At 33.7% G+C, this 26,918-nt stretch overlaps 7 protein-coding genes across 17 annotated transcripts; 3 read left to right on the forward strand and 4 right to left on the reverse strand.

The window, feature by feature from the left end:
* The first annotated feature begins 390 nt into the window (after positions 1-390).
* On the forward strand, positions 391-3,256 carry LOC104736049 (peptidyl-tRNA hydrolase, mitochondrial). Of its 5 annotated transcripts, none has more exons than XM_087482317.1 (9): positions 391-893; positions 1,199-1,377; positions 1,481-1,565; positions 1,682-1,749; positions 2,164-2,214; positions 2,317-2,390; positions 2,611-2,669; positions 2,756-2,832; positions 2,935-3,256. In XM_087482317.1, exons 2-9 carry the CDS (start codon positions 1,270-1,272, stop codon positions 3,067-3,069), a joined length of 657 nt encoding a protein of 218 aa, XP_087338443.1. In that variant the 5' UTR covers positions 391-893; positions 1,199-1,269; the 3' UTR covers positions 3,070-3,256. The 5 variants fall into 5 exon arrangements, with proteins under 5 accessions (XP_087338443.1, XP_087338447.1, XP_087338445.1 ...); XM_087482319.1 differs by having other exon boundaries at positions 563-893; positions 1,205-1,377; XM_087482320.1 differs by having other exon boundaries at positions 882-1,075.
* Positions 3,257-10,680: 7,424 nt separating this feature from the next.
* LOC104736050 (lysine-specific demethylase JMJ31) lies at positions 10,681-15,014 on the forward strand. Of its 5 annotated transcripts, none has more exons than XR_015578508.1 (15): positions 10,681-10,887; positions 10,976-11,053; positions 11,144-11,227; positions 11,327-11,470; positions 11,568-11,636; positions 11,728-11,854; positions 12,127-12,199; positions 12,315-12,431; positions 12,694-12,813; positions 12,931-12,953; positions 13,078-13,159; positions 13,239-13,561; positions 13,750-13,865; positions 13,961-14,054; positions 14,375-15,014. XR_015578508.1 is itself a non-coding variant. In XM_010455966.3 (15 exons), the coding sequence occupies exons 1-15, from the start codon at positions 10,699-10,701 to the stop codon at positions 14,438-14,440; spliced, it is 1,701 nt and encodes a 566-aa protein (XP_010454268.2). In that variant the 5' UTR covers positions 10,681-10,698; the 3' UTR covers positions 14,441-15,014. The 5 variants fall into 5 exon arrangements, 2 of the variants coding, with proteins under 2 accessions (XP_010454268.2, XP_010454269.2); XR_015578509.1 differs by having other exon boundaries at positions 13,764-13,865; XR_015578507.1 differs by having other exon boundaries at positions 12,931-12,949; positions 13,764-13,865.
* Positions 15,015-15,653: 639 nt separating this feature from the next.
* On the reverse strand, positions 15,654-17,715 carry LOC104706320 (uncharacterized). Of its 3 annotated transcripts, none has more exons than XM_087482241.1 (7): positions 17,422-17,715; positions 17,198-17,289; positions 16,813-17,024; positions 16,503-16,720; positions 16,254-16,400; positions 16,054-16,179; positions 15,654-15,955 (listed from the first exon to the last, which is right to left on the reverse strand). In XM_087482241.1, the coding sequence occupies exons 1-7, from the start codon at positions 17,647-17,649 to the stop codon at positions 15,899-15,901; spliced, it is 1,080 nt and encodes a 359-aa protein (XP_087338367.1). In that variant the 5' UTR covers positions 17,650-17,715; the 3' UTR covers positions 15,654-15,898. The 3 variants fall into 3 exon arrangements, with proteins under 3 accessions (XP_087338367.1, XP_087338368.1, XP_019090531.1); XM_087482242.1 differs by having other exon boundaries at positions 16,503-16,703; positions 17,422-17,561; XM_019234986.2 differs by lacking the exon at positions 17,422-17,715 and having other exon boundaries at positions 16,503-16,703; positions 17,198-17,350.
* Positions 17,716-17,867: 152 nt separating this feature from the next.
* Positions 17,868-20,095, reverse strand: LOC104736053 (chaperonin-like RbcX protein 2, chloroplastic). The gene is made up of 6 exons (XM_010455972.3): positions 19,891-20,095; positions 19,136-19,770; positions 18,957-19,048; positions 18,763-18,820; positions 18,290-18,355; positions 17,868-18,185 (listed from the first exon to the last, which is right to left on the reverse strand). The coding sequence occupies exons 2-6, from the start codon at positions 19,418-19,420 to the stop codon at positions 18,069-18,071; spliced, it is 618 nt and encodes a 205-aa protein (XP_010454274.1). The 5' UTR covers positions 19,421-19,770; positions 19,891-20,095; the 3' UTR covers positions 17,868-18,068.
* Positions 20,096-20,166: 71 nt separating this feature from the next.
* LOC104736054 (uncharacterized protein At5g01610) lies at positions 20,167-21,819 on the reverse strand. Its single transcript, XM_010455974.3, has 2 exons — positions 21,233-21,819; positions 20,167-20,538 (listed from the first exon to the last, which is right to left on the reverse strand). The coding sequence occupies exons 1-2, from the start codon at positions 21,734-21,736 to the stop codon at positions 20,485-20,487; spliced, it is 558 nt and encodes a 185-aa protein (XP_010454276.1). The 5' UTR covers positions 21,737-21,819; the 3' UTR covers positions 20,167-20,484.
* Positions 21,820-22,803: 984 nt separating this feature from the next.
* On the reverse strand, positions 22,804-24,052 carry LOC147929307 (uncharacterized). Its single transcript, XM_087482243.1, has one exon. It carries the CDS (start codon positions 23,917-23,919, stop codon positions 23,008-23,010), a length of 912 nt encoding a protein of 303 aa, XP_087338369.1. The 5' UTR covers positions 23,920-24,052; the 3' UTR covers positions 22,804-23,007.
* Positions 24,053-24,987: 935 nt separating this feature from the next.
* LOC104736056 (uncharacterized) lies at positions 24,988-25,570 on the forward strand. The gene has a single exon (XM_087482244.1). It carries the CDS (start codon positions 25,131-25,133, stop codon positions 25,500-25,502), a length of 372 nt encoding a protein of 123 aa, XP_087338370.1. The 5' UTR covers positions 24,988-25,130; the 3' UTR covers positions 25,503-25,570.
* The last annotated feature ends 1,348 nt before the right edge of the window (positions 25,571-26,918 follow it).

The following is a 26,918-nucleotide window of genomic DNA, read 5'->3' on the forward strand; positions in this document are numbered from 1 at the left end:
GTTTTAACAAATACATTTTAAATTTACTTTTAATTTAAAACCTGTGTACAAATAATATGTAGTCCATATGTCTTTGTAACATATAGAAATAAGAGGATCATTATTCATGGACTTATATAACTAATCATGGGGTGGTAAAGTGTTAGTGTGTTCAGTTTGTATGATACTACTATCACATGTTTTTTCTTTCTTGTCAACATATAATAAACATACTACATAGTGAGCAAAAATCTTCTAAATTGTACAACTTCTCGTGGAAGTGTGTTTAAAACACCTTCTAGTAGCAAATACATACTAGTTGAGAAAAGATTAACAACAGCGATGTAACGGTGATGGGGTGTAATGTTAAAAAATCATTTAATATTGTTCTCTTCCAAATATCCATTTGGTAGTTTGGTTTGGGTAATATCAGACAGCCTCTGATTCTAATGAGTAATGAGTTTGGTCTCTCTATCTCATTACAAATGATATATTATCTCTTATTGAAGGTGATTTATGTCATATTCATATACCACAAATCCATATACCCAATCTAGTTGAAAGTAGTAATCACAAAATGGTGTCCTCCAAAAGGGAATCTACGAAAACAAAAGCATATCCAAAAGCAAGCAAGCATCATGGAGAGAGGCTGAAACTCCTGCACTATCTTGGACAATTCAGATCTAGTTTAACTTTCGATTTTTTTTTTGAAAAGTGAAAACCCCCAAGTTAGGACTTCAGCAAAAATATACAATCTTTTTAGAATAAGAATGGGTTAGCCAAGTCTACTTAACTAGTGCGATGACCTCACAACATATAAAAGGAGAAGACCATTTTTTTACAGTCGATACGACTTCGGCTGTATCTCGGGACATCGCAGCTCTCCTCTCGTTTCTTTCATTGCTTTTAAACGGGTGAGTTGTTGAGTTTTACAGCTGCAATTTGAGGTTTGTATAGAAATTATTGAAAAGGGAACGATTCGAGGCTTCCTGAAACCCCAATAAATAAGTTGATTTCGGAGTTTGTTGTCTAAACGTCTGATGGTGTAATTGTGCAATTGCTTTGCAGTTTCTGGATGTTCTTAGTTCACGCAACAGTAAAACGCTAAATCTTAGAACAGTAGCTTAGTGCTAGTCGAATCTTATGACATTGTGTTGAAAATTTGGAGTATTTGAAACACTAATAATCTCTCTTCTGGTTTCTTGCTTTTGGAAATAAGGTTTAGGGATTTAATAGTCTTTGGAGAAATCTCGAAACTTTGATTGGCTTGGGTGGCCGAATCTCGAACCTATGTTGAGTAGGTTGTCGAGGCGTTGTTACTGCACTTCTGTTCATCGACCATGGCTGTTTCTAGGATTGGGCAACCCCGGAGACAAATACAAAGGGACTAGACACAACGTAATGTACCCCCAAATGTTTATAGTGATTATGCGTTTAAAATAACTTAGATCTGGGTGGTTGTGTATTCTTAGTTCTCTGCTCTTGTTTGGCTACGCTGCAGATTGGCTTCGAGATGATTGATACTTTTGCTGAGTCAGTGGGAATTCAGATGAACCTGGTCAACTTCAAGGCTATAATGGGACAAGGTATATGGAGCAACATGAGTTTTTTTTCTTTTTTCCTTTCTCTTGTATGAACGAAAACTGTGTGAGTTTGATGTTGAATTATATGGGTTTCTGGTTTTGTGTTGTTTCTCTGTCAGGTTTCGTGGACGATCTCCCTGTTATCTTGGCAAAGCCGCAAACTTACATGAACCTGAGCGGTGAATCAGTAATCTTCTTTTCCTATTCTTAGTATAAGTCTTTCAAAATTTGTTTAGATTATTAAACTTGTGAGATCCTGGCTGTGTGTATATGTATCTGAAATATGAATGATTCATGAGGCTTAATGACTGGTCTCTTTACCAATAAGGTTCTTGAACATCATCTACATAACTTCATCCATTGCTATTTAAACCAAGGTATCTGCTTGTTAGAGGCCTGACGAGAAGCTTTATGATTTAACGGTTTCAACCATGACAGTATCATACTTTTGAAGAATACATATGGTCATCAAAATCTATGGCTTGCCAAGTGTCTATGATTGCAATTGAATTAGCTGTATTTACCTATTTTTTGTGCATAATGTAGCTTCTTAGCTTTGGTTGACTATGTTAGTAACTGTGCCTCTCTTGAAACTGGTCAGAGTGGACCTCTCGCTGCTTATTACAAGTTACCTCTCAATCGTGTGCTTGTGGTAATCCCATTACCGTTTTTGGCTTAAGGCCAAACAATCCTTACGACTTGTTTCACCAGAAGACACTTGATTTCATTGTTACTCTGGAATTTGGTGATGTAGGTGCATGATGACATGCAATTGCCATGTGGTGTTCTTCGCCTTCAAGAAAAAGGAGGCCATGGATGCCACAACGGGTATGATATCTCATTTTTCTCACTAGGATGCGATCATGTGTAAAACAGAGTTCAACTTTTCCCTGGTTCTCGTAAGACAATTTCTGTCACATATTTCAGACTGTAGTATCTACCACCATGATATCTGAATAACAGTATCGGAAACACTTATGTTTATACTTGTTTGGGGTATGACTGATATTAGTTTATATGGTAGTTATTATTCTTGTGGTCTTCTCAGGTTAAAAAGTGTCATGAACCATTTTCGAGGCAACAGGGAATTTGCAAGGCTACGAATCGGTCAGTTTCAACCTCTGTTTCAATTAACACTTTCTCTCCCTCATGAAGATCATTGGTTTCATATCAAGATACTATTATAATTGTAGGAATCGGAAAGCCTCCGGGACAAATGGATCCAAAAGCTTTCTTGTTGCAGAAGTTCAGCATGGCAGCTCGAGAACGGGTAAGCCTATGAGCAGTTATCGACATTGAAAACATTGTGGCTTAGATTACCATAGAGAGATAGATTTATATTTCCCTTGTGTGCTCTATGTTGCTGGAAAAGATGGATAAAGCTTTAGCAGAAGGGGTGGATGCTCTGAAGCTGGTCTTGTCTAAAGACTTTGGAGAAAGCTGGAGGTTGTTCAATGTGGAACAGAAGTACAAACACTTAAGACAACATACAGTAATTGCAGCTTGACCAAATGCTCTTTACTGTATTCGATAAAGGAAGTGTCTTTTATAATAGGTTTTTGAATACCGGATAAGAAAGACTCATGTGTTCTTCAAGTCAAGCTCAAGTCATGTATAGATTTATGATCTTGTGCCTGCCTGCCCCTTGTACAATTTTTTTACAAATAGTCTTTCTAGATTTCAGATTTTCATAATCGCTCTCCATTTCGGATTAATACGAAATTATCTGAATTAATCACACGGAGTACTTATTTTACTGTTGACTTCTACTTTTACTTTTACTATTAATCCGACTCGTTAATCCATAACTAGAATCTAGAAAATGAATAAATAAATGAGGATTAAAAACTGATTAGGAAGACAATACGATCGGAGAGAGGGAATTAATGATAGTATCTATATCAACATTCTTGAAGTACATTGTTGGTTCTACTCTTTTATTTGTACTTATTTAGAAAGTTAAATTTTTAAAATTTTTTTAAAAATAGCATTACTCCATATTATGTTTCCTAAATATTTTACATTCCATTTCAACTAAAAAAATTACAACAATTAATATGAAAATAATTCTATATTAACATTTTTGAAGTACATTTTGGTTTATGCCCTTTAAGTTTTTTTTTTTTTTTTTTTTTACAACATTAACCACTAAAACAATTCCATAAATAACATTGCAGCAGAGAAACTCAAATACTAAACTTTCTTAAATTGACCAACATTTGTTACATTTATTGCCATAAAATCTTAACAACATCTATACATTCTGATTTTTCCAAAAACAACTCTACCTATTAAAGTTTTAACTCATTAAATCTCCAAAACTATTTTTATGGATGCTAGAATCTCTCAAATTTAAATGATATACAACAGATTTTTCATAACAAAAGTTTACAATATCCATAATTATATTAACATTAATAAATTTCCTAAACCGAAAATCCAATTATAAAATGTCACATTAAATATGTTGAAAACCCCCCATATAATTTGGTTTATTTTTTATTTTTTGTGGAATTACCAAAAAAATAAAATTCTATTAATTATCATAAACTATATATATTGACATGGAAAAATTATAAACTATAAAAGTATGCTAATTTGGTAAAACAATTAACATAATTAAACTTGATAAAAAAAACTTATTTTGATTCTTTTTTTATGCAAAAACTTATTTTGATTTTGGTGACACGGGTTGGCATTAATCTCATATAGGGAGTTAAGTGGAATTGTTTTTTTTTATAAACACTTTTAGATGTGTACCAGGAGATAAATATATTACTAGACTATACATATACCACACGGGTTAAAACCTTGAAAACACTACAAAAATCCTATACTTTGAATACTTATATCAAATACCTGTAAAATTTTATATTTTTAAAATAATAATAAAATAACAAATAAATACAATATAAATTTTAAATTTTAAAAATTAAAAATATTGTCCTGCGGGTTAAGTCCTAGTATTATGATATATTTAATCACACCTTCTATTGTGTTTTGAAGATATTCTATCTCTCAATCTTTTGCAAATAAAGAAAACAACAATTTGATTCTCATTTTGTTTTCCAAAACCTATGAGCTTTGATTCTTAACGTAAGAAGAACTTCAATTTACATTTATTTAAATATTATAATTAATATTTATAAACTTAATAAAATTCTTATATATTACGAATATGTAAAATTAAAAAAGTTTAAAATACTATATAATATGATTATATAGTAGATGAGTTATAAAGAGAACATATTGGAATTAATAAAATACCATTAAATTTATGCTAACACGGGTTAAATCCTCATTTTATTATTTATCAACGCTATTAATATTAGAATATTTGACATATGAAACCAAGTTGATTTAACTTAGAGGTGGTTATTGGTTCTATAATTTTAATGGATTTGGAAATCCAAACAAAAATTATGTGTTATTCAATCATCTATACTATTAAAAGGGAAGCATTTTTAAGAAGTAGACATAGATTAAGAGATTATTACATGAAATGCCACTCAAAACATAATAAGGATATATATAACTCAGAGCCAAACATATACAATTAATAGAAGAACTGTATAAGGTAAACGCGTATCCAAACAAACCTGTAAGCAAATTAAATACTGAGGAATAAAGAATATTATAATTAATCTTAATAAATTTTGAAACAAGAATTACAAATATCAAATCCGATCTCAACACATTCAACTCAGCCGAGATTTCCAAACTTAATTTGGAATTATCTGCGAAAAAAGGACAACGACCTACAAAAATATTTGGAAAGTTGATCTTAGAAGTTACAATTTATGTTATTGTTGATTTATATAAAATATATTATACAGTCACAATCATAATTAGTGGCACAAAAAGGGAAACAAGTAAACAACATTTACGACATACAAAAATAATTAGCATTCAAACAAGTAAACAACAATAGTTAGTATTCAAAATTTCCAAAATCCGAATCTTAACAATTACGAGTTTTAATATTAACCACATTTTGAATTGTTTAGGGTATGATTCATTAGGATCAAATTCAAATCTTTAGAAATATATTATCTTCTTACCAAATGTGCAAACAATATTAATTACTATCACCTAAATCATAAACATTTTCAATTCAAAAAATCATAAATATAGGAACAAAAATAACAATTTTGTTATGAAAATATATGGTATCAATTGCATCTATATATAACCATCGTTAGACAAAGAGCATAGTATCTGATCTTACTTGAAATACCTAATTTTGTATATCAAAATGGCTACCAACGATGGCAGATCCGAATCATGATGTCAAGCTTTTTCAAACCAGTGGGGATATATTGAAGGTCATTTTATCAAATAAAATAATGAAGAGATCATCACTTATAAACAATGTTTGAATTTATAAAGTATTTAATATGCACACTTCTTTTCTAAGTCTTTTTTTAATACGAAACTAATTTATGTTGAATTCTATTTTTTTACAGAGTTCAAAAATTCATGTTTAACTCAAGAAAATATATGTGAGGCGTTTTTGTTCTATTTTGAACTACTCTTTTAAGGTTTTTATGCTTTTAGTATTCTAATATTTTTCATCCGTGAAAATGGTTCTCATTTACATCATTGTTGACAAAATCCTAACTATTTAACAACAAAATGTGTTGTTTATCTTAATGAAATTATATCTTAAGACTGTCATAACTATGAAAAATTAGTGATATCTTTAATTAAGATTTCAAATTTTAAATTGATATTTTCATTTTATATATTATTAATGATACATGAAGATACCAGTATAGATACTTGGAGGTACCTCTTACCATAAAAAATATGTGAAAATACCAATATATAAATGATTTTAATATTTTTTTGTAACACATAATTTTAATATTTATATGGATATATATGTTTGCAGGCGGTAAAAAGAACAAATGTTGTTACTACATATGGTGTCAAGGAGAAAAAACATGTAAGGTGAAACGTGAAGGAGTATTGACAAAGGACTTTAATTATCAAAAAATATAATTCTCAAGTGATTGATTCTACTTAAGATAATTGTATAGTAGATTTGTGTAACCATCCACACATATAGCATAGGTATATATGTGTGGTATAAAAAATCAAAATGTTAAATAATATATTTTACAAAATTATTTTTAAATTAGTAGTATAGATTTTGAGAAATATAAAGAAAATTTGTATAATGTCAACTAATTTGTAAAAATTAAATATCCAAACAAAAAGTACATGGATTACGAATATCCCATCCAAATCTTCTACCTATTTCATTATCTGTTAGACTATAATATATAATCTCAAATGGGTAAAGTATTATTAAAATCACAGTTATGAAATAAAATAAACATGACATATATGGGATATGACAATTTTTTCTGTCCATATATAAACATTTTATACTCGTCTTAATTTTTTTAATTGTAGTTGTTTATACTTTTCGTTTAAAAAAACAAAACATATATGATCATTTTTTTCATCTAAAAAAACAAAAACATATCAAATGCTATACTGATACGAGTTTAGATTGTAAATGTTACTAATATTCGTTTAAAATATGTTTATAAACATTATTCCGCACATATGTAATATATTTCAAACCTGATAATAACCTTAATTTTTGAAATCAACCCCGCACGTACGTGCGGGTCCGAATCTAGTTGATTTTAAAATACTTATCAAAATTATGTGTTATTGGTTCTATGATTTACAAATACTTGTTAAAATCTCATGTTATTCATTTAATGATTTGTTTTTGGACTTCAAAATCCATAATTCCACATTATGTTTTAAATGGATTTGAATGGATTTGAAAGTGTAAAATAGAAGGATTCAAATCCAAGGATAAAACATGTTATTTCAAAAATCCATGTGTTTAATTTTTAGAATTTACAATTTCTTATGGATTTAGAAATCACCTCTCCAATAAGAGCCCCTAAGATTGTGTAAATTAATTATATCATTAAGAAAAATGTGACTTAATCATAGTGTATATGACTTATTATGTCTTTCGATCCCTTATTTTTTGTTATAATAATAAAAAATCAAAATTTAATCTCAAACACTAAACAAAAACAAACAAAATATAACAAACAAATTGTCATGAAATATATTGCAGGTTAAAAATTAATATAAACATTTAGCCGTACAAATGACCGGAAAATTTAGTTATTCCTCTATTTACAAAACAATCAATATTTAACAAACAAATAAAACATAAAATAAAAAATAATTATAATAATTGTAAAATCTAGTTTGAGTTATTGACGTTACAATTTTCGAAGTGGAGACTTTGATTTCCCAGTAATAAAAAATGGCTTTTGGTATTTCTTTTAACTCTTTAGGAACGAAGCTATAGGTTGCATATAAATGCCCGTTCGTAGAATTAATATTATCGTTCGGATCTATATGTTCATGATTGTGCATTTCTCATAAACAATTAGGGTTTTGGAAAGACGATCTACTCAATCGTTTTGTGTCTTGTTTGCGTTTTGACAGTTATTTTGTGTTAGATCTGTGATTTGCGTTTTGACGGTTATTTTGTGGTTTGGTTTACAGATGAGTGATTGGTATGTAATTACGGGAAAATGGTAAATTTCATCGTATACCGGTGGTTTTTAAGACTTGCCAGAAAAAGAGAATAAAAAGAAAACGAAAAATATTTATGAAATCGACTACAAAATCATCTAATTGTCGATAGTTATGATTTGCGAGAAAAACAAAACAAAAAAATAGAATGGTACAACTTCTTTCATACCTAAGTATAAATGGTCATAATTACACTCTTAAATTTGAGTGAAGAAAAAAATAAATTGTTTGCGTAGCATCAAATAAAGTGGGCAAGTACTAAAACCATAAAAGTCTAAAACCATCCCCATCGGTTTATCAATTGAACACCATACTTTTTTTTTTTACTTTTTACATTTTATATCATCTTCTTTTAATATGGTGTTTAATTGATCGACTTAATAATTCAACATCTGATCAGTTTTTAATAAACCTTTTTATATTTTACAAAGATTTATTATTTAATTAAATTTCAGTGTTATTCATATTCTTATTTACTTTTATGTTTTCTAGTTTTTGTAATTATTTTAAGACTTTAAAATATTTGATCAGAGGCAAACAAACATTAAAGCAGAAGCATACACTGATTTCTTTTTTTTGTTTTCATTCTTTATTATTATTTTTCCTTACAAGTAAAAAAAACGAGAAATAGAGATACTTTTTTACCAAAACAAATACTTATTAATAAAACAAATTAAAGTTTATATTTTGAGATTTGCATATTAAATTTTGAATCTAGATTTTTTCATTGTCCAAATCAAATAAAACAAGTATCTATTTATATAATATAGATGAGGCCAAGCACACCCATAAACCAACTTTGACTTTGAACTATATTCTATATATCAAGTATGCAAAACAGTTTTCTCTTCCTTATGTGGACAAAGCAAATCAAAAACGCTTTGTAACACTGTCTTTAATCAATTGCTAAATTTATGAAGTAGTCCCATCACCAACTTTGGAGACCTCCTTTGCTTCCGAAAATATCTTTCTGACATGCTCCACATATTGTGGAGCACTCGTGCCAAAAACAACTTGATTTGTAAAAAGCAGAGGTGGAGCCTCTTCAGTTGCTTCATCAAACAGTTGTAGATGCACATATGCTTCTACCTGAGAAGCAAAAAAGACCCTGGAGGAATCTGCACCACACTCAATCGTTTTGTGTCTTGTTTGCGTTTGGACAGTTGTTTTGTGTTAGATCTATGATTTGCGTTTTGACGGTTATTTTGTGATTTACCTTATAGATGAGCGACTGGTATGTAATTACGGGAAAATGGTAAATTTCAACCCGATCAATTTCTAAAGTATATTTTCATACCTAAATAACAAAACAATATATTTTTCAACCATTAACAAAATTCAAATAAACTACCTAAACTTCATTAATAGTGTCAAAATTAGCATTGACTAATTTAACCATTAGTCAATTGTCAAAATAATGATGTGGAATGACATGGATGCCGAAGGTGCATGATTAGGACGTTGACGAGGCATTTTTATAATTATGTAAATTATTTTTAACAAAATTAGTATTATCCTTTTAACTAAATAATATTATTTGGATTAAAAAATTTTAAAATATCTTTTAAGTCATGAAATCAGTAATTTTATCAATCTATTGCAAAATTAAGTTCAATGAATATTTGTAATTACAGCTCTTATAATTTATTACATCATTGATTGTTCTAAACCAAATAATATTATTTGGATAAAAGAATTACAAAAAAAAAATCTTTTCTTAACACATGAAATCAATGATTTATCAACCTATTGCGTAATTAATTTCAAAAACATTTCTTAATCAAAAGTCAAAACACATAGTCAATGATTTTTTTTTGTCAACAACTTTAATTGATCAACTTAAATAAGCCAATGTGAAGGAACATTGTTTACATACTGTTTTTGTTAATAATTTATGACAAGTTTGATACCATTTATCAACTAATTAAGAAATTTTCTTTTGATTTTTTTTAAATCATATATGTAATAACTAATAAGAGTCGTAACTAAGAAATATTCTTTTAAAATTAATTATGTAATAGATTGATAAATTAATCGATTAATTTTGAAAAATATCTTTGAGAAACTTTTACGCAAATAAAATTATTTGGTTTAAAAATATTATTAAGAATTATTGTTTTGTTTTATAAGCTAATTCGGGAGGTCAATAAATATTATGACACTACAATTTTGAGCCATGGACAATATTCATATATTATTCTTATACATTTTTGTGCTATATATTATTATTTAATTTTGTCTTTAATTATATATTAGGTTTTTTTTGTAAATTAGTATATTTAGTGAAAAATAATTAATTGAAAAGTGAATGAATTATTGCAGTCATTAACTTTAATTTTAATGTTTTTAGTTATTTGAAAATATGTCCGTTCTAAAATTGATTAACAATTTCTAAAATTTTAAATAAGATTAATCCTAACATATAACTTTAAAATTAGAATAAATATTTTTAGTTATTTGAAAATATGGCCATTCTAAAATAGATTACAATTTCTAAATTTTTAAATAAGATTAATCCTACGTATAATTTTAATGTAAATTAGCTTTGAATTAAATGAATATTTTCAACGCACTTTTCAATTTCAATACGGTCGTGACTGAGACGAGACGAATCCCCGACGCAGCCCGTAACAGAGTAAAAAATATGGCGACGGGATGCGACTCCCCGAAGATTCAAACTTTCGAGAGTGCTCTTTCTGCCGCCGAATTCGAGTCCGCCGTCGAACTCACCAACTTTCCAGCCGTAATTCACCTGAATCTCTCTCTGTCTTTCTCTCCTGTTGAATCTGATAATCGTCTGATTCCGTTTATGCTTCCTTGGTTCTCTGAAGGTTTTCAGAAGATGTGTTAGTAATTGGGATGCCTGTTCTAAGTGGAATCCATTCAACTGTGGCCTTGATTATCTTGAGGTGTTTTGATTTCGATTTCGTTTCCTTTTTCTTCTTCTTCTGGGAATTGACGATTGTGTAATCTTATGCGTTAATTGGATTTATATGAAGGAACGTGCAGGTTCTGTTGAAGTGGAGGCTATGCTTTCGAGGACTGCTCCCATTTTCAATGGTGATATCAGAAGCCATGAGAGGGTATAACTTTATTTCCCCTCCTCGGTTCTTAAACTTACTGCTAGTGTCTCTTAAATCCCAGTATTGTTGTAGCCGGATGCTTTGCTTTGTCCTTTGTAGGTATCATTGCCGTTCTCGGAGTTTATTAGATTCTGCAAGCAGCATATGATATGCAAAGAGAATGGTTCCTGTGTTAATGCTATGTCTGCAGATTTCACTCCTTTAGCTGAGGACCATATACCTGGACAAATATACCTAGCACAGGTTCAGATGCTATCTAGTTATACTCTTTGTGCTTTTGGTGTATGTATATTTTTCGCCCTTGGGTTGAACTTACATATATGTGTATATGTATTTCCAGTTTCCAATTGTGAATGATGAGAAAGAAGAGAAGGTTCAACTCAAGATTCTGAGACAAGACTTCCAGACGGTAGGAGTAGTTCTTTTCGAATTTTGTTTCTACGTGTGCTGCTTACTTGAAACTTTCTTAACATCAACTATCTGGAATTGGATTGATGCAGCCCTCACCTTTAGTGGGAAAGTCACTGTCTTCTATCAATTTCTGGATGAATTCTTCACAAGCTCGATCAACTACTCACTATGATCCTCATCATAACCTTTTGTGCATAGTCTCAGGGCGTAAAAAAGGTTAGCCCATTGTTTTCCTTCACCTTCAAGTGTCAGGAAGTTGGTTCATGTTATTTCTGTCTTTAGTGGAATCAAATTGGTATTGTTATGGTCCAACTGTAAACAAAATTACTTCACAGAAATTAAGGGCATGTGGTTTCTAGAATGCCAGTTCAGCTCGTTTGAAGTCAGTTTAAGGCTCATCTGAAATATTGGCATGCTCAGATATGATTTGACGTATATTTTTTTTATGCTATCTTACATCTAAATTAATTTCAACCTTCATAATACAGTTGTCTTGTGGCCCCCTTCCGCCAGTCCCTCACTCTATCCGATGCCTATATATGGAGAAGCGTCAAACCATAGGTATCGTTATTTTTGGACTCTCCGTGTACTTTTCTTTGTGGGTACATTCTGGGAAAACTTATTAATTTCTGGACCTAAGCAACTACATTGCCTCTTATGTTTGTTGTTCATGTAGTTCGGTTGGTCTAGAAAATCCAAATTTATCTGACTATCCAAGAGCTGAGCATGCCCTGAAGCAGTCACAGGAGGTTACTCTTGACGCTGGTGATGCAGTATTCATTCCTGAAGGCTGGTGAGTATACTCATATTTTATGCATGATCCTACTTCAGCCTCTGATCCAGACGCTTATTGACATGGAAGTCCTGTAGGTTTTAACTAGACACAAACAAAGATGTTAGAAATGTCAATTTGGTTAGCTAGCTAACTTGAATCATGCTAATGAAAGTGAAATTGAAGCTTTGAGACTTTTGCGTAACCCTCATAAATTTTCTGTGAGAACGTTCAGTAGGCAGGTTGATGTATTTCAGATTTAAGTATAATTTTACGTATGCAGGTTCCATCAGGTGGATAGTGATGACCTGACTATTGCTGTCAATTTTTGGTGGCAATCAAACATTATGTCTAATATGCCTGAACATATGGATTCATATTATCTGCGCCAAATCACAAGAAGGTCTTGATTCAAATCTTGGATTCTTATACAGAACATCTTGTCTTACCATTTTTGTTTTGTTGCCTAACCTCTGTTCCTTTTTCTTGCATGTGTCTGGATTTTGTGTCATACATCAAGATTGATAGACAGAGAAATGGTGTGTAAGTTATCCTGTCTCAGCAGTAAAGATTGTTAGAGTTATGATATGTTTCTTACTCATCCTGATTTTGATCTAAAAGTGTATGTTTGTGTTCTCACCTTTGCTTGTAACATGGATATTGATAGAGCCTGTTAGTTTCGAAGCCTTCATCAACTGATGTGAAGCAACTGTCTAAGCATATTGACCAATCTCACGTTGGGATGGCAGGTAATAAGACCTGATGGTGTTAATTATGAGAAAACCTTCAATTGTTATTCTGACTTGGCTTGTAATGGAATTACTGCAGAAGGTGGGAATGGTAACTCAGAAAATGAAAGCGCTAAGAAAGGCCTCAGCACATTGTGTGAAAGAACGTCATTGGATGATCTGGATCCTTCTGCTTGCCTTGCACTTCATGAGCTTATTTCCTTAGTCCATGACCATGTTAATGCTGTTGAAACAAGTAAAGGACGGCAGTACACTTCACCTAGTTGTTCCGACCCAGCTACAGAGGGCAGAAAAAGTAAGATCCTGGCGAATGCATTGCCTTGTTTAGAAGATGATCCCATTGCCCATATGCTCTGGGATCTGGAAGCATTTAGACTTCGAGATGTACTCCTTGCAATGGCAGTAAGTTTACCCTGAAATGCTTTACTTTACTGTTTTTATCCTCACATGGTATTGCTGTAGCTGAAGTTAGGTTACCCTGATACTATTTTTACTATGTGGCCTCATCTCTAGCTATATATATTACAAGAAGATTTTGTTTGCTTTTGCGCACTTCACCGTTTGTTATTACATTATATAACTCATTTCAGCGTTATTTCCCAAGAACCTTAGAAGCGTTAATACTTCACATGCTCTCACCCATTGCTGCGGAAGTTCTAACACAGAAGTTTGATGAGATTGACCAACACACTGGTGAAGAAGACAGGTTTGTTCTACAGCTCTGTTGTATTATTATTTTCAATACTTTGAAACTGGAGTGTAACTTGTTATTTTTCTTCCTTACTTCATTTCCATTATAAGGAACCATTTCTTTCGAGAATTTTATGGTGCCTTCGATGATCAAGCAGCTGCAATGGATATTATTTTAAGTAGGAAAGAGGCTTTTGCATTTCAGGTATGTTCACTAGCATAAATTTGTCGAAATGTTTGGTATCATGCTGATATATGCATAAACCCGGTTACATGAATCTCGAGCATCTCTTTGCTGGGTGTGAAAAAACGTAACATCAAAGGGGAAAAATGTTTTGGCATCTGGACATGATCAATATTGTCAACTCAGGATCTCTCCTCTTGTAACGTAAGATGCCTTAGTGAGAGCATTGTTATAAGCAGTACCAAAGAACTTTAACTGATTAGTTGATGCAGAAAAGACTTATCTGCAAAGTCTTTGCAATTTCATATAAACATAAAGTTTTATATACTTTTGTTGTACAGGCCTTTAAGAATGTACTAGACAAGTTTTTGGCGGTCAACATTGCTTCACCAACATCGAACATCTGAGTGGGAACTGTGTGTTGGCAGATGAGTATGATATGACAAGAAAGGATGCTGTTGATATGGAAAAGGTCGTGTAATATTAGTTGGGAAGCTGATAAAAATGTTGCTGTTGACCTACACGAATTTGGTAGCTCTAGTACCGCGGTCTTAGCTGATTTCAAGTATGCACAATCGGTTTCCCTTTTATCTCGTGCCCCGCACCTTCCGGATTGATCGGCTTCAGTCTACGAGACGCTTTTGCTAGCACCTTCACATACTAATTGCCTTTCGACAAAAAAAGACAAGCCACAAGTTTTGTTGAGCCTGGTTTCTCTAAAACCACAAAAAGTTATCTTGCAAACAGTTGAAGCCCAGAAGGTGACCATCACTCGGATCCTACTTTTCTCTTACTCTTTTTTCAGAATCCGTGTCTACATTGAGTCTATTTTGTTGATATGGAATTGTAATACTGATATCATTATTCTTGAGAGGTAACGCAAGTTTCGACTAGAGTAAACTACTGTCAAGACTATCCATTCCTGTATGAATCTTATAACCCTTGTGAATGATGCTGCTTTGAACCGATTTATTAACTGTATATGCTTGAGCAGTGTTAAACATCCAAGCAGACTCCCGCGTGACTGTTACCTCCTTTCTTACTACTTCCTCCCTCATCACCAACATCACCATTTGATCCAACAGGTTGCTAATATACAGTTATACACTGCCAAGAAGACTTGGGGAGAGTGTCTCAAAATCACCTTGTGCACTCAAATAACGCTAGATCAGTGTCATCAACCATTCTGTCAGTGTCATCAACCATTCCAGAATGTATTAACCAGATCCACGAGCCATCCTGAACTGGAATTTGCAGAGATGAGTATATCGAAATCAGAGCACTTAAAAACCAATCGTCTCGACTTACTTCCCTTCCAAAGCTTGCATTAGACTCCCGAGTTCGTTGTCCATGACCACCAACTTCAGGCATTCTCCAAAGAAAGCAAACACTCCTCTGAGCTTGTCTCTATTCCCGGTAAAACTTTGTGTTGGACACATACTCAACCCATGGCTCATTGATTCCAAACCCAAGAATAGTGTTTCTGTTAAATCTAAATCCTACACTGAACTTCATCAAATGGGAGATTTATACACTACACACCATATCATGGACTTACTTATAAAACCAATTGTTAGCAAGAAAATGATTGTATATCAATTGGAAACCAGATATAAATTCTTTTGTATATAACAAATGAAAATGATTGTTATTATGTTTCTCTTGCGGAGCTTGTTACTCCCATCAATATCTCCATGCATAATACAATCACAGTTGTGCACTTGTAGGAAGACCTTTGACAGTTCATGCACAACTCTGTGAGTGTTCAATTCGTGTGGGTTCACAAGATGTGTTTCTGTACAGAACTACAGATATACAAAAATGTAGAAAGATCAAATGTCTGGACCGATGGATGTATTGTACTTTTAATGTCTCGCAACGAATGATTCAATAAGTGGGTTCACCATCTCCGGTTTCTCGTCCTGCAAATTTCACAGAAACATAATAATAAGAAGAAAACAAAGGTAGGTTACTTGCTGCCTTTCCATCTTAAGAGGGAAGCAGAGAGAGAGAGAGAGACCTGAGGACAGTGGCCGGCTTCAGGAAGAACAACGAAATCTTCAACTGCGTCAAAATTGCTATATGCTCGTCCAAGTTCAATTGGCTCCCATGGATCTTTCTCTCCCCATGCAATTAGAACCGGGCACTGCAACAGCTAGAGAATTTTAGGCTACATCTTTAGCTTTACTCTATGGTTAAGAAGAAGACCGAGTAACGAACCTTGACCAGTGGGAGTAAATCCTCTGGAAGCGGTCCACCGGAATAACAGATGAATTCAAGGAAGACATCAACTGCACCAGGCTCAAGTCCTGGACGTAGTATTGCCTCAACTAGTTCATCTGTCACTTGCGAGCTATCATGGTAACACTAATTGCAAAATCACGGAAACAAAACAAAACTTTCTAAAGCACAAATACAAAACGTAAAACCATTCTTTTTGTGTTTCTTTAGATGCAAACCATTCAATACCTGGCAAAGAATGCTTTTAACTGTCTCTGGTTTAGCAATGCTCTTGAAAAATAATTTTCCAACCGGAGTATTCCTAAGTAAATTCTGGAACGATTTGATGAAAGGTCTTCCAATCATTGGTTGTTTCTTGATATGAAGCATGCGGAGTGATATGTTAATAAGCATAAGCCCTCTGCATATCTCTGGCTTACTTACTGCTGCCTGAAGACCAACAAGTCCTAATGAACACCAATCTCTCTGTCATTTACTAAACTAAAAAAAAAAAAAAACTTAAAAGCTGAAGGAGTTGCAACTTCAATCAAAGCTCTACCTCCGATAGAGTTGCATATAAAGAAGGCTTCATCTTTGACCACATCAAGACAGAAATCATTGAGTTGCTCACCCCATGTCTCAAAAGTGTAGAATGGTTCTCCACCAAACTCACGAGGATTCGGTTTATCGGAGTATCCATATCCAATAAGATCGATAGAGTACACCCTATGTGTTTTCCCAAGAATAGGTGTGTTCTTCCTCCAATGATCACTGATAACAGAACAGATAAACATGTGAGACAGTTGAAACTATAGCTCTCAATTTCCTGATCAAGAAGAATTCAAAACCTCAGTTTTTAAATAATGCCTTCTAAGACTTGAGAATCAATAATATGTCAATGAAAGTTGTGGTAATGAGAAGCTAAAATAGACAATGAGTTAGACCTGTTAGCACCGAAACCATGAACCAAGACCAAGGCAGGGCCACTGGTTCCAGCACACTGATATCTTATCGAGTAACCTTTCCACTTCCATGTCCGAGAAAACACCAACAAAAACCACATTTCCTCATCAATGGGAATTTTAATCAGAAACCCAGAAAGATCAGTCCAATTATAGTCAGATACAGGTTTATGGAGCAAAGACAATAGAGAGGGAAGGTGATTTTACAAGGTTTGAACTTGTAGCTCTTCAGAAGAAGCTTCGTCCGTGACCGAAGAACATGAAACGAACCCAATTCCTCTTGGAGTTGAAGATCTTACTATGCTCGTCAAATTCGATTGTCGGAGGAAATGGGTATCGGTGAAACTGATAAAAGAAGAGTTCTTGACACGGAACAGCGACGGTGATTTGAAGTTGGTGAGTGGTAGAGCTGCAAAAGTATTAGTCTTCGCCATTAATTTTACGGCGTGGTTTCGTACTGAGTTGAGAGAAGACAGTATATACAATAATATCTTTCGCCCAAAACCGTTTTGGAGTTGTTACGAAGACAAGTGTTCCCATTTGGACCAACCGTAATTATCCTTAATCATGTCCACGTCTTTGTAATTAGCATACGTCTTACTTATTAGGTTAGGTGTGACTTGTGAGCGTAAGAAGATGACTGAGAAAGATCTGAACACAAGAAGGGATGGGTATATTGTTTTTGCCCATAATATTGATATTGTACATGCCAAGAATAGACATTTTCATATACACAATGCTCTTTTGACTATAACAATAATATGTAAATCAAACTACGAAACCTCAAACGTCCTAAAAGCTGAGAAGCGGTTTGACAAAGTTACTGCTGCTGTGGTGTGTGCACAGCCTTCTTTCACCCAACAACCTCTGAGTCATCAGAAGGCCAAATCACTGTCTCCATCAGGCGTTCGCGCATCAACGCCAAGTTCTCATCTGATATATCTTGGTATATCTTCCCATGGTCGCATTTCTACAAGGCATCAAACTATACAACATTAAAATTTTGGTCTTTGCTGGTTCCCATGGTATGAAATAAACAGAATTGGAGCGAGATTTAGCAGGCGATTTTTTTACCTTGATCCACTTGCCATACAAGTGGAGACGCGTAATCATCACTCTTTCTGCAAGCTCCTGATTCTCCTACAAAATTAGTTGAGACAGAAGAAAAATTCAATGTCTGTGCTTATGCTCTCAAATAAGACACAAACGTACTCCTCCATCTCCTCAAGTTAATATCTTTCATATCAAGCTCTAAACAAGGAAGAATCAACCATTATTAATATCACAACACATTGTGATTATGATAATAACAAACCTATGGAACTGCTGTTCTTGTTCCAATTCACCAAAACAAAAGACAAGCCTTATAAACTTCAGCCCTCACTAACTGCTAACTAACAAACTCAACACAGCTACAATCTGCTAGTTATATAGTAAAGACCTATAGGTAGAGTTTGAGCAGATGAACTTCCTCAACTAGACCCAACGCATCTTAGCTTATCAGACAATCTTGATTCTGGTGAGATATAAACTATAACTTTTTATACCTTGCCGAGGGCACGGAGGAAACGTTTGCCATCAGTTGGTCTGTTCGATATGATATGACTGTTGTATAACAAAGGAGAAACATAATTAGGACGACGAGGCAAAAATGATCGGAGTAAAGTGTTTCTGTTAAATCTCAATCCTACACAGAACCTCATCAAATGGGAGATTTATACAAACCATATGATGGACTTACTTATAGAACCAAGTGTATTGGGGAGGATTCATCTCGTAGAGCTGATGAAGAACCGTCCTGACAGCTTTGTATGTGAAATAATTAACAATTTGCTGCAAAAATTGAAAGTGAGCCATAAATAAGCTTATTGCCAAAGGTCAAATCTTTCTCTACAGGGTTCATGCAAAAAAAGTTCTAACCTTTTGAACATCACCGAAGGTATCTTCGTAATTCCCTGCAACGTCCTCATTCACAATCAATAGCTTTTTGCTCCTTCGAATCGCAATTCTCGATACCCGTTTCGGAGAAAGCCTAAAAACAATGCGTGAGCCAGTAAAGGAGCTTCCTAGTTCCAGATTTCTTGTACTGCCAAGGATCTTCTTCCTCGGAGAGTTCCTGATGTTGTTACCCGCATCTAGACATAAACATGGACTGCTCGACGAGTCCATCACCGATGAGCCAACGACAAACCAAGCACCCACCATTACTCTAAACAGCAAGATCAAGACTTTTTTCAAACCAGAATCAACAAACAGTTTGGTAAGATTCCTTTGGATCGGTTTGTAAGAATCAGTGGGAAAGGAATATGGAAGATATATAAAAACCCCTGCTTTGTAATAACAAAACAGAGAACACGAATTGGGTCTGTAAGATGGAAATTGCCCGTTGAATCTTAGCCAGTCAAAATCAGAGAGTTGTGATATTTATTTATTAATTTTTAATTTGCTAGCAAGCAAAGGCAAAGACAAACTAGAAAAGCAAACCGGGTTGGCTTTCGGGTTTACGTGGACGCCTCTGTAGAATAAGGTGTATTTTTCTCTTGTCGTCTTGTAACCTGTAACTTGGAAAAACACATGGGAGAATTGCAGAATCACGAGAAAGTCTTCAGGTTTACGAGTTCGAACATTGGTCTAAAATGATTTATGAATCTGAGAGCACAATCAAAGGCCGGTACTTTTTGGTTACCAATGGGGAAAAGAAGTTTCTGTAAGACTTTTGACCATCTTGTTGGCATGGATACGGAACTTTACCACTAGCCCAACCACCAAGACTTGTGCTTGATACTTTTCCTTCATCACAGACACTACAATCCTTATGGACACCAAGGATGATTAGTCGATGGTTTCATACTGGAACGTGTTCTTAGTATAGTCTGTAGTCTGTACAGAATCAAAGATCTCAAACAGATCACTGTCTAGTGATTCTACTAAAAATAATGTATTGGCTCAACTAAAAGAATGCATCTTCTATTCATTATGCCATAGATGATACAGCTACAGAGCTACTAGTAGTAGGGAACATGAACGGGCACAGTTTCACCATGGTGGTGAAGAATGGACTCAAGGACATTTAGTCATGTATAGATAACAACATTTTCGTGGAACCCAGTTTTAACAAGACTTACATAGTGGATAATATTAAACACTTCATACCAAGTCTTATAAAGAAGACTTGCCTAGTTATTGTATGTATATGTACAAACTTGACTCGAGACTCAACTTCATCTGCGTATTGTCGCAGACTCCGTGGTTGCAAAGACAAAGAGTGTTTACTCGGTGATTAACATTTCCGCTTCATCCATCATTCCTAGAATCTTCCCTTTCTGAGAAAAACAAAACCTTCTGTTATATATTGCAGGTATCACTAATAATTTCTACAATCCAGCCTGAATCACTGTTGGGAGTTGGCTGGATTAAAAGGATCTAAGGCAATAACCATTCCAGAAATCAGACAAAAACCATCAAAGATAGGGAGTCACTAGTTTGAGGATTGTACATTGCTGCTACAGAATTATAAACAAACAGCATCTCACGTTCCTATAAAGCTATCAATATGAACTAAAAGATCACAAGAGAACAAAACAGAGGAAAGAACTGCTACTTTCAGTTTCAACAATCTACAAGAACAGCAATGTGAAAGCATGGTTTAATGTTTCTTCTCTCAAATCTTAATTAGATCATTTTCAAACCCCTTATCAAAGTTTAGTCTGATTCATTCTCTAAAGATTGTTCTTTTAGCCCTTACTGTGATTGAGTTCCAGGAAAGCTACCATGTTGTTCCTCAATAAATATGTAAACTACATCCATCAAACCAACTCATTAACCCGTAGATCCACAGGCCTAAATCCACAAACATATCAGTATCCCAAACCTAAACCTTTTCCTAAAAAAATCCTCTAGAACCCTAAAACCCAGAAAAGAGTAGACTTCAATTCCAAATCCAAATTAACGAAACCTAATTCGAACCACCATCTAAAACCGTAGGAAAACCATGACGCTAAAAATCGTATCTTTTACCTCGAGAAAACTCTTCCAGGAATCACCACAAGAGGAGCCAGAGACACCATTATCGTGACACGAACGCACAGTCTTAAACTGGTCAATATCAAGCTTCTTGTTGATAAACCCAACTTTAAAGTAGATGGAATCAGAAGGTGGGAGATCAACCTTGATCTCATCAACATCGAGCCAAATAAAGAACCTCCTCACCTCAATACCTTTGAGCTCAGTAATCGAGCCGTAACCGATACGCCCAGATATGGTCTTATCGTAGCGAACGAGGTAGTCGAATTCGATTTCGCAGGAATCGGGCAAATGGACAACGAATCGGCCATCGTCGGAGAGGGTGAAGTTGGTGACGTTGTCTGGTAAGAGACCGCTTGGGAGACCGTACTTTGGGAGGAGCTCGTAAACGGTAGAAATCGAATCCGGATCGGGTTCGTTGAGGGAATGGATTGTTGGAGTAAAGAGGGTGAGAGAGAAGAAGAAGAAGATTGAGGTGAAGATACGGTAAAGGGCCATACTTTGTTTGGAGGATAGAGAGAGAGATCAGAAGAAGAAGAAGAAGAAGAAAGACTTACACTAAAACCTCTATAAATTAATACTCTATAAATTAATAAACACTATAAATTAATAAATTTTGGTAGTCCCAAGTTGGGACAGTGTAAGAAATAACAAACATCGATAAAATAATATTTTTTTTGAAATCCCTATATAAAATATGGTCCCAATAATATCATAAATTAATAATCATGTAAATTTACATATACTTTTTTTTTCTGCTGCGTAAATTTACATATGTAAATATATATGTTTAAATAGTAACATATGTTTCTCTTAAACCTCATATTATAAAATATTTTTTATGTTGTATCTTCAAACTATAATAATATAAAATATTCTATAACATTTCATAAAACAGCTAAGATTTTTAAAAGTTTTTAATTTCTAAATATGCATCATTTGCATTTGGATAGTTTGATAGGATATTAAAATACGATAATTGATATTTTTATTCACAAATTTGAATATTTACGTCATTTGTATAAGTGAATTTGTCTATAATATTTGTAATTCATTGTCAAAAATATTTTTTAATTATTTCAAATTCAATTCCGATACCAGAAAATTTACAACATCCAAAATTCTAATCTTATTTTGCAAAAATTGTCTCAATTCATAATTTTTAAAAAATTAAACAATTAAAAATATACCTATAAATTAATAATTATTAATTTACACTATAAAATAATAATTATTAATTTATAGATAAATTAATATCACTATAAATTAATAAAATGTCTTGGTCCCAACATTATTAATTTATAGAGGTTTTACTGTACTATGAAAAATTAATTTTGAGATTAATTTTGCTCTTTTTTGTCTAATTTTTTGATAAAAAAAAAATCATCGGAATATTCCACAAAATTCAACTTTACAAGTCACAGTCGCCTATTATCTACTTTTTTCAGGTCACCAATATTATCTGAAAACGTTTTTTTTTCTTTACCAAAAATTAATAATTTCACAAAAAGTTGTTTTGTATACAATTTAAGAAAATAGTTAACAATTTTGGACAATTACATGTATTAGATTAGATTTACGGCACGTTCATAAATAACACAATCTACATATATGGATGGTCTCTTTTTTTTTACATCAATATGGATGGTCTCTTAGATAAATACAACTATGTCTCTATATATATTTACACACATGATCAAGCTTTCAGAATTGGAATAAGAAAACATCATGAGAAATTTGGTTGTTTTTTTATCGGCGGCTATGATTTCTCAAGCTTGTGACTTAATTCCACTTTGTGACTCGGCATCATGAACTTCATCAACCATGGTCATCATGATCTCCGTGTCTTTGGATTCCTTTGTTCGAAGCGCATAGTATTCAATTTTCTCACCGTAGATCCTTTGCAAAAATATATAGAACGACATTGCAAAGATGGTCACAACCACAAGAAACCAGCTGAATTGGATGTTTACCAATGATATTGCCCTATGAAGAGCTTTGACGCTTGAGCATCTTATGGTATGTTTACCCTCTTCAATGTGAAGAAAGCAATCCTTGGGAACCAAACTTGGCGTCCAAAGCATGCAAGCCATTGTCATAAGCCATATTCCTTGGAAGGAAACACTAACTGACCGAACAAAACTCAACACGAAGCTGCTTGGTAATGCGATTCCCAAGAGTGTTGTGACCAAAGAGACAAAAACTACCAGTTGGAGCAACAAATGGTAGTGTCCCTCAACGCCTGTGTGGTCTGACGAGTGGAAATGGAAGAGGAAGAGTTGTTGGGCGAAGGCGAGGGCCGCGATCAAGTTGAGGAGGGCCCTATGAGCCACTGGCCTTGTTTTATCAAATACAATGGCGAAGGCTGCATAGGTGATGAAGGTGAGAGAGATGCAAGAGTGTTCAAAGTTATGGAGATGGTTTGATGGGATGGTCCCATCATTGGGATCAAATGGTTGGTGATTCTTTTGTCCAAGGAAGAGTTCAACAGAAATGGAAAGTGAGGAGCCTATAATGATCGCGAGAGGCTCTACATATCTTGGTTTGGATACGGGAAACCATAAAGGTGAAATGTATGATTTTGGGTGTAGAGAAAATAATTTGATGTGGCTAAAGAGGTGCCATAGACCAAGTGCAAAGAAGAAAAAGCCCGGTAGAATGTGACCCACCAATGTTCCCATGTTTGAAGCTTTTGGATGTTGATATTATGGATATATAGTCCTATAAATATAACTTTGGAAAAGTAATGAATTGAAGATGACTATTAGAGTTGATGAGCAGAGAGATTATGCACCATTTCTAGACTTTGCTTCAAGAATGATGATGCTTTGTGTCTGGTCATGTCTGTGTAAGGCAAGTGAGAAGACACGATTCGATTTTATATTTGTAAATTGTAATAAATCGATCTAAAGTAACTTGGAAGTATAGACTTACGACCTTACGTGTATATGTTTACGTTATCATATATATGTTTATGGCCTTTCCAATATGTGCATAGGCTATTTGGGCCTCTCATTTCTAGTAAACTATAGATTAGGTCTTTTGTGCAACCCAATTTAGAGAAATACAACCGATATGTTTGCAAGAAATAAAGCCACATTTTTCTCTCAACAAAGATAACTTGCGCTTTGGTATTTTTTGAGGGGGGAGGGAACGAGACAATATTCATTTAGCTATGGTGGAGCTAGATATTTCTATTTTTGTTTGGTTGTAGATCTGACCCTTACTCCTCCTAGGCTCCCACCTTCCATTACTCGGAGTGAATCCACTTGTACACAAAATATCTTAATTTTAACTTATTTAAGTAAGAATAGCTCTATTTTTAACACACGAAAAAAAGAAAGAGGGGTAAGAATAGCTAATTTATTAAATAAATTCAGATAATTCTTCTCCAATAATTCAAGCGATCCAAATAGAAGTTAGAACCATATAGCTGAATAGCATCCATCCAGATAAGAAGTTTTAGCCTGGAGCACACTGCACATACCTTTTATTTTAATTTTTAATGTTTACAAATACGAATAATGACGTGAAAGTACCACTTTAGTTAAGCTTTATTTGGCTTTAAATTCAAAAGCAATAACTAAGTTTCTTTAAAAAAGGGCCCAAAGTGTTATTAATACAAAATTCCAAACACCCATAACATCATGTCCACGTGGTCTCGACCGACCACTTCAACACCCGAAAAGCCCTGAAATATTTTAATAAATTAAATAAAGTAAAAAATTACACCCGTTCAATGCATATTACTCTTTTCTTCTCTCCAAAGATATAATCTACTTCTTTATATATCTACACACAACACATACAAGAGTCATCTAGATCTTACTTACACAATCTAAAAACCTAGTTGTTCTTTATCAAAAAATCCAGAGAAGACCAAGAACAAGGCATGGCGAGATCACCATACTACGGCTCATCGTACTTAGACTACCTCTCTCTCCCAAACCCACATCTCTGTTTCTTCTTCATCGTCGTCTTCTTCGTGTTTTCCCTCACATGGTACTTGAACTACGAGTCCGTCCTCGAAGACACCCTGGACCAGCTCAAGCTCATCCTCATGTTCACCCCTCTCTTCCTCCTCCTCCTCGTCCACTTCTTCTCCGGCGGCCTTTCCTTCTACGTCCCCTGGCCTGAACAAGACTCTATTCACCGTGCCGGTTCTTCCCCTTGGGGTGTAGCAGCCGTGCTCGTGCTCATCTTGTTCATGGTCTCGTACCAGTCTGATTTCCAGGAGAGGTGGTTCCCTTTTGGGGGTAAGTAGATCGATCAAAGTTTATGACCACCAGCTTTAGTTATTTCCCTAACTAGATATGGAACAGCCATGTAAAATATTAAAGCACCTGAGTCTTAATTACGGTAATAAGAGATTGTATGTACTTTGACAGATTTTAGTCTGTCATGTGAACTTAAATATGTGTAGGAATGAAACTTTTTCCGAAGGTCTTATCAAGAGATTATATATGTTGTAGATGAAGTTGTCTCAGCGTATGTTCTTCTTCTTCTTGTAAATTTTCTTTCGGAAAATGAGATATTGGACTGAGATTTTTGGATGCAACAGGAAAGTTTGATGGATGAATGGTGGGCTAAATTAATTACTCTTGTGTAATAGATGTGAATATGGTGCGTATTGTGTGTGTATATTGACTTAAACAACGAATAGAAGTAGTGGTTTTTTTGTCTTCTTTGACAAGTGGGGGGGCTGTTATTGTCTATGTAATAATTTCCGTGATTTTTCAACTTTTTTTTTTTTTTTTGCTAAGAAATTGCCATTGCTTTTGCGTTCAAGTGCACTCTACTGAAAGTAGTAAAAAATACTGATTTCCATATAGAGCTTTTGTTTGAATCTCTAGTTTGGCTCCATGAAGTCATACTGATCTCCTAGAATATACAGTTTTAGTCTTATTGATTCAGCTACGTACCTACTTTTTCAAGAGTTGGAAACAGCAGAATAGTTGAATCGAAAACGTTGCATTTTTTCTAGTTATACAAATATAATAACTTTGATCCATCATTTACTATAATAATACCAAGTGTTATCTTTAATTTCAAGCTTGTTTTATGAGAAAACGACATCGACGTATTTTGATTACATTCCCACCACTCCTTTATTAAGTTAGAGGTAGATTCTAGAGTCTGATATTTTATACGCAGGACTGAAAGCGACATCGTCCCACTATAATTGAGCCAAATTTCCAAATCGTCCTAACTAAATAGAAATGGCTAAACTAATTATAATCAGAGAGATGAGGACCAAGAAAAAACTACAACTATCGAAGAGTCAACTATCTTAGAGATTTGAATAGTAAATGAAAAGATAATGGTCAATTTATGTCTTTTAATATTAAAATGAAATTTCGTTTTCTGTGACATTTAAGTTCTCAACCGAACACATATCACTGGCTTTGCGTATATGATTTCTCCCAAGTCAGAATGATATTTTAAAAGCAAATAAAATAATTTAGAATATGCTAATATCGACTAAAAAAGAATACACATGTACGTCTTTTCATTTTTGTTTAAAATACGTACATGTGACAACAATAAGTTAGAAAGGACAATTTTTGCAACATTTTTCCCTATATATTGGTGTAGTATATATCGATCTTCATCAAATTTTAGATCATATGTCAAATTTTAAATCACATTTCATTTTTAACTTGAATTTAACTACTCTCTC

The sequence above is a fragment of the Camelina sativa genome, chromosome 13 (assembly GCF_030686135.1).
Source record: "Camelina sativa cultivar CO46 ecotype springtype chromosome 13, ASM3068613v1".
Lineage (NCBI taxonomy): Eukaryota > Viridiplantae > Streptophyta > Magnoliopsida > Brassicales > Brassicaceae > Camelina > Camelina sativa.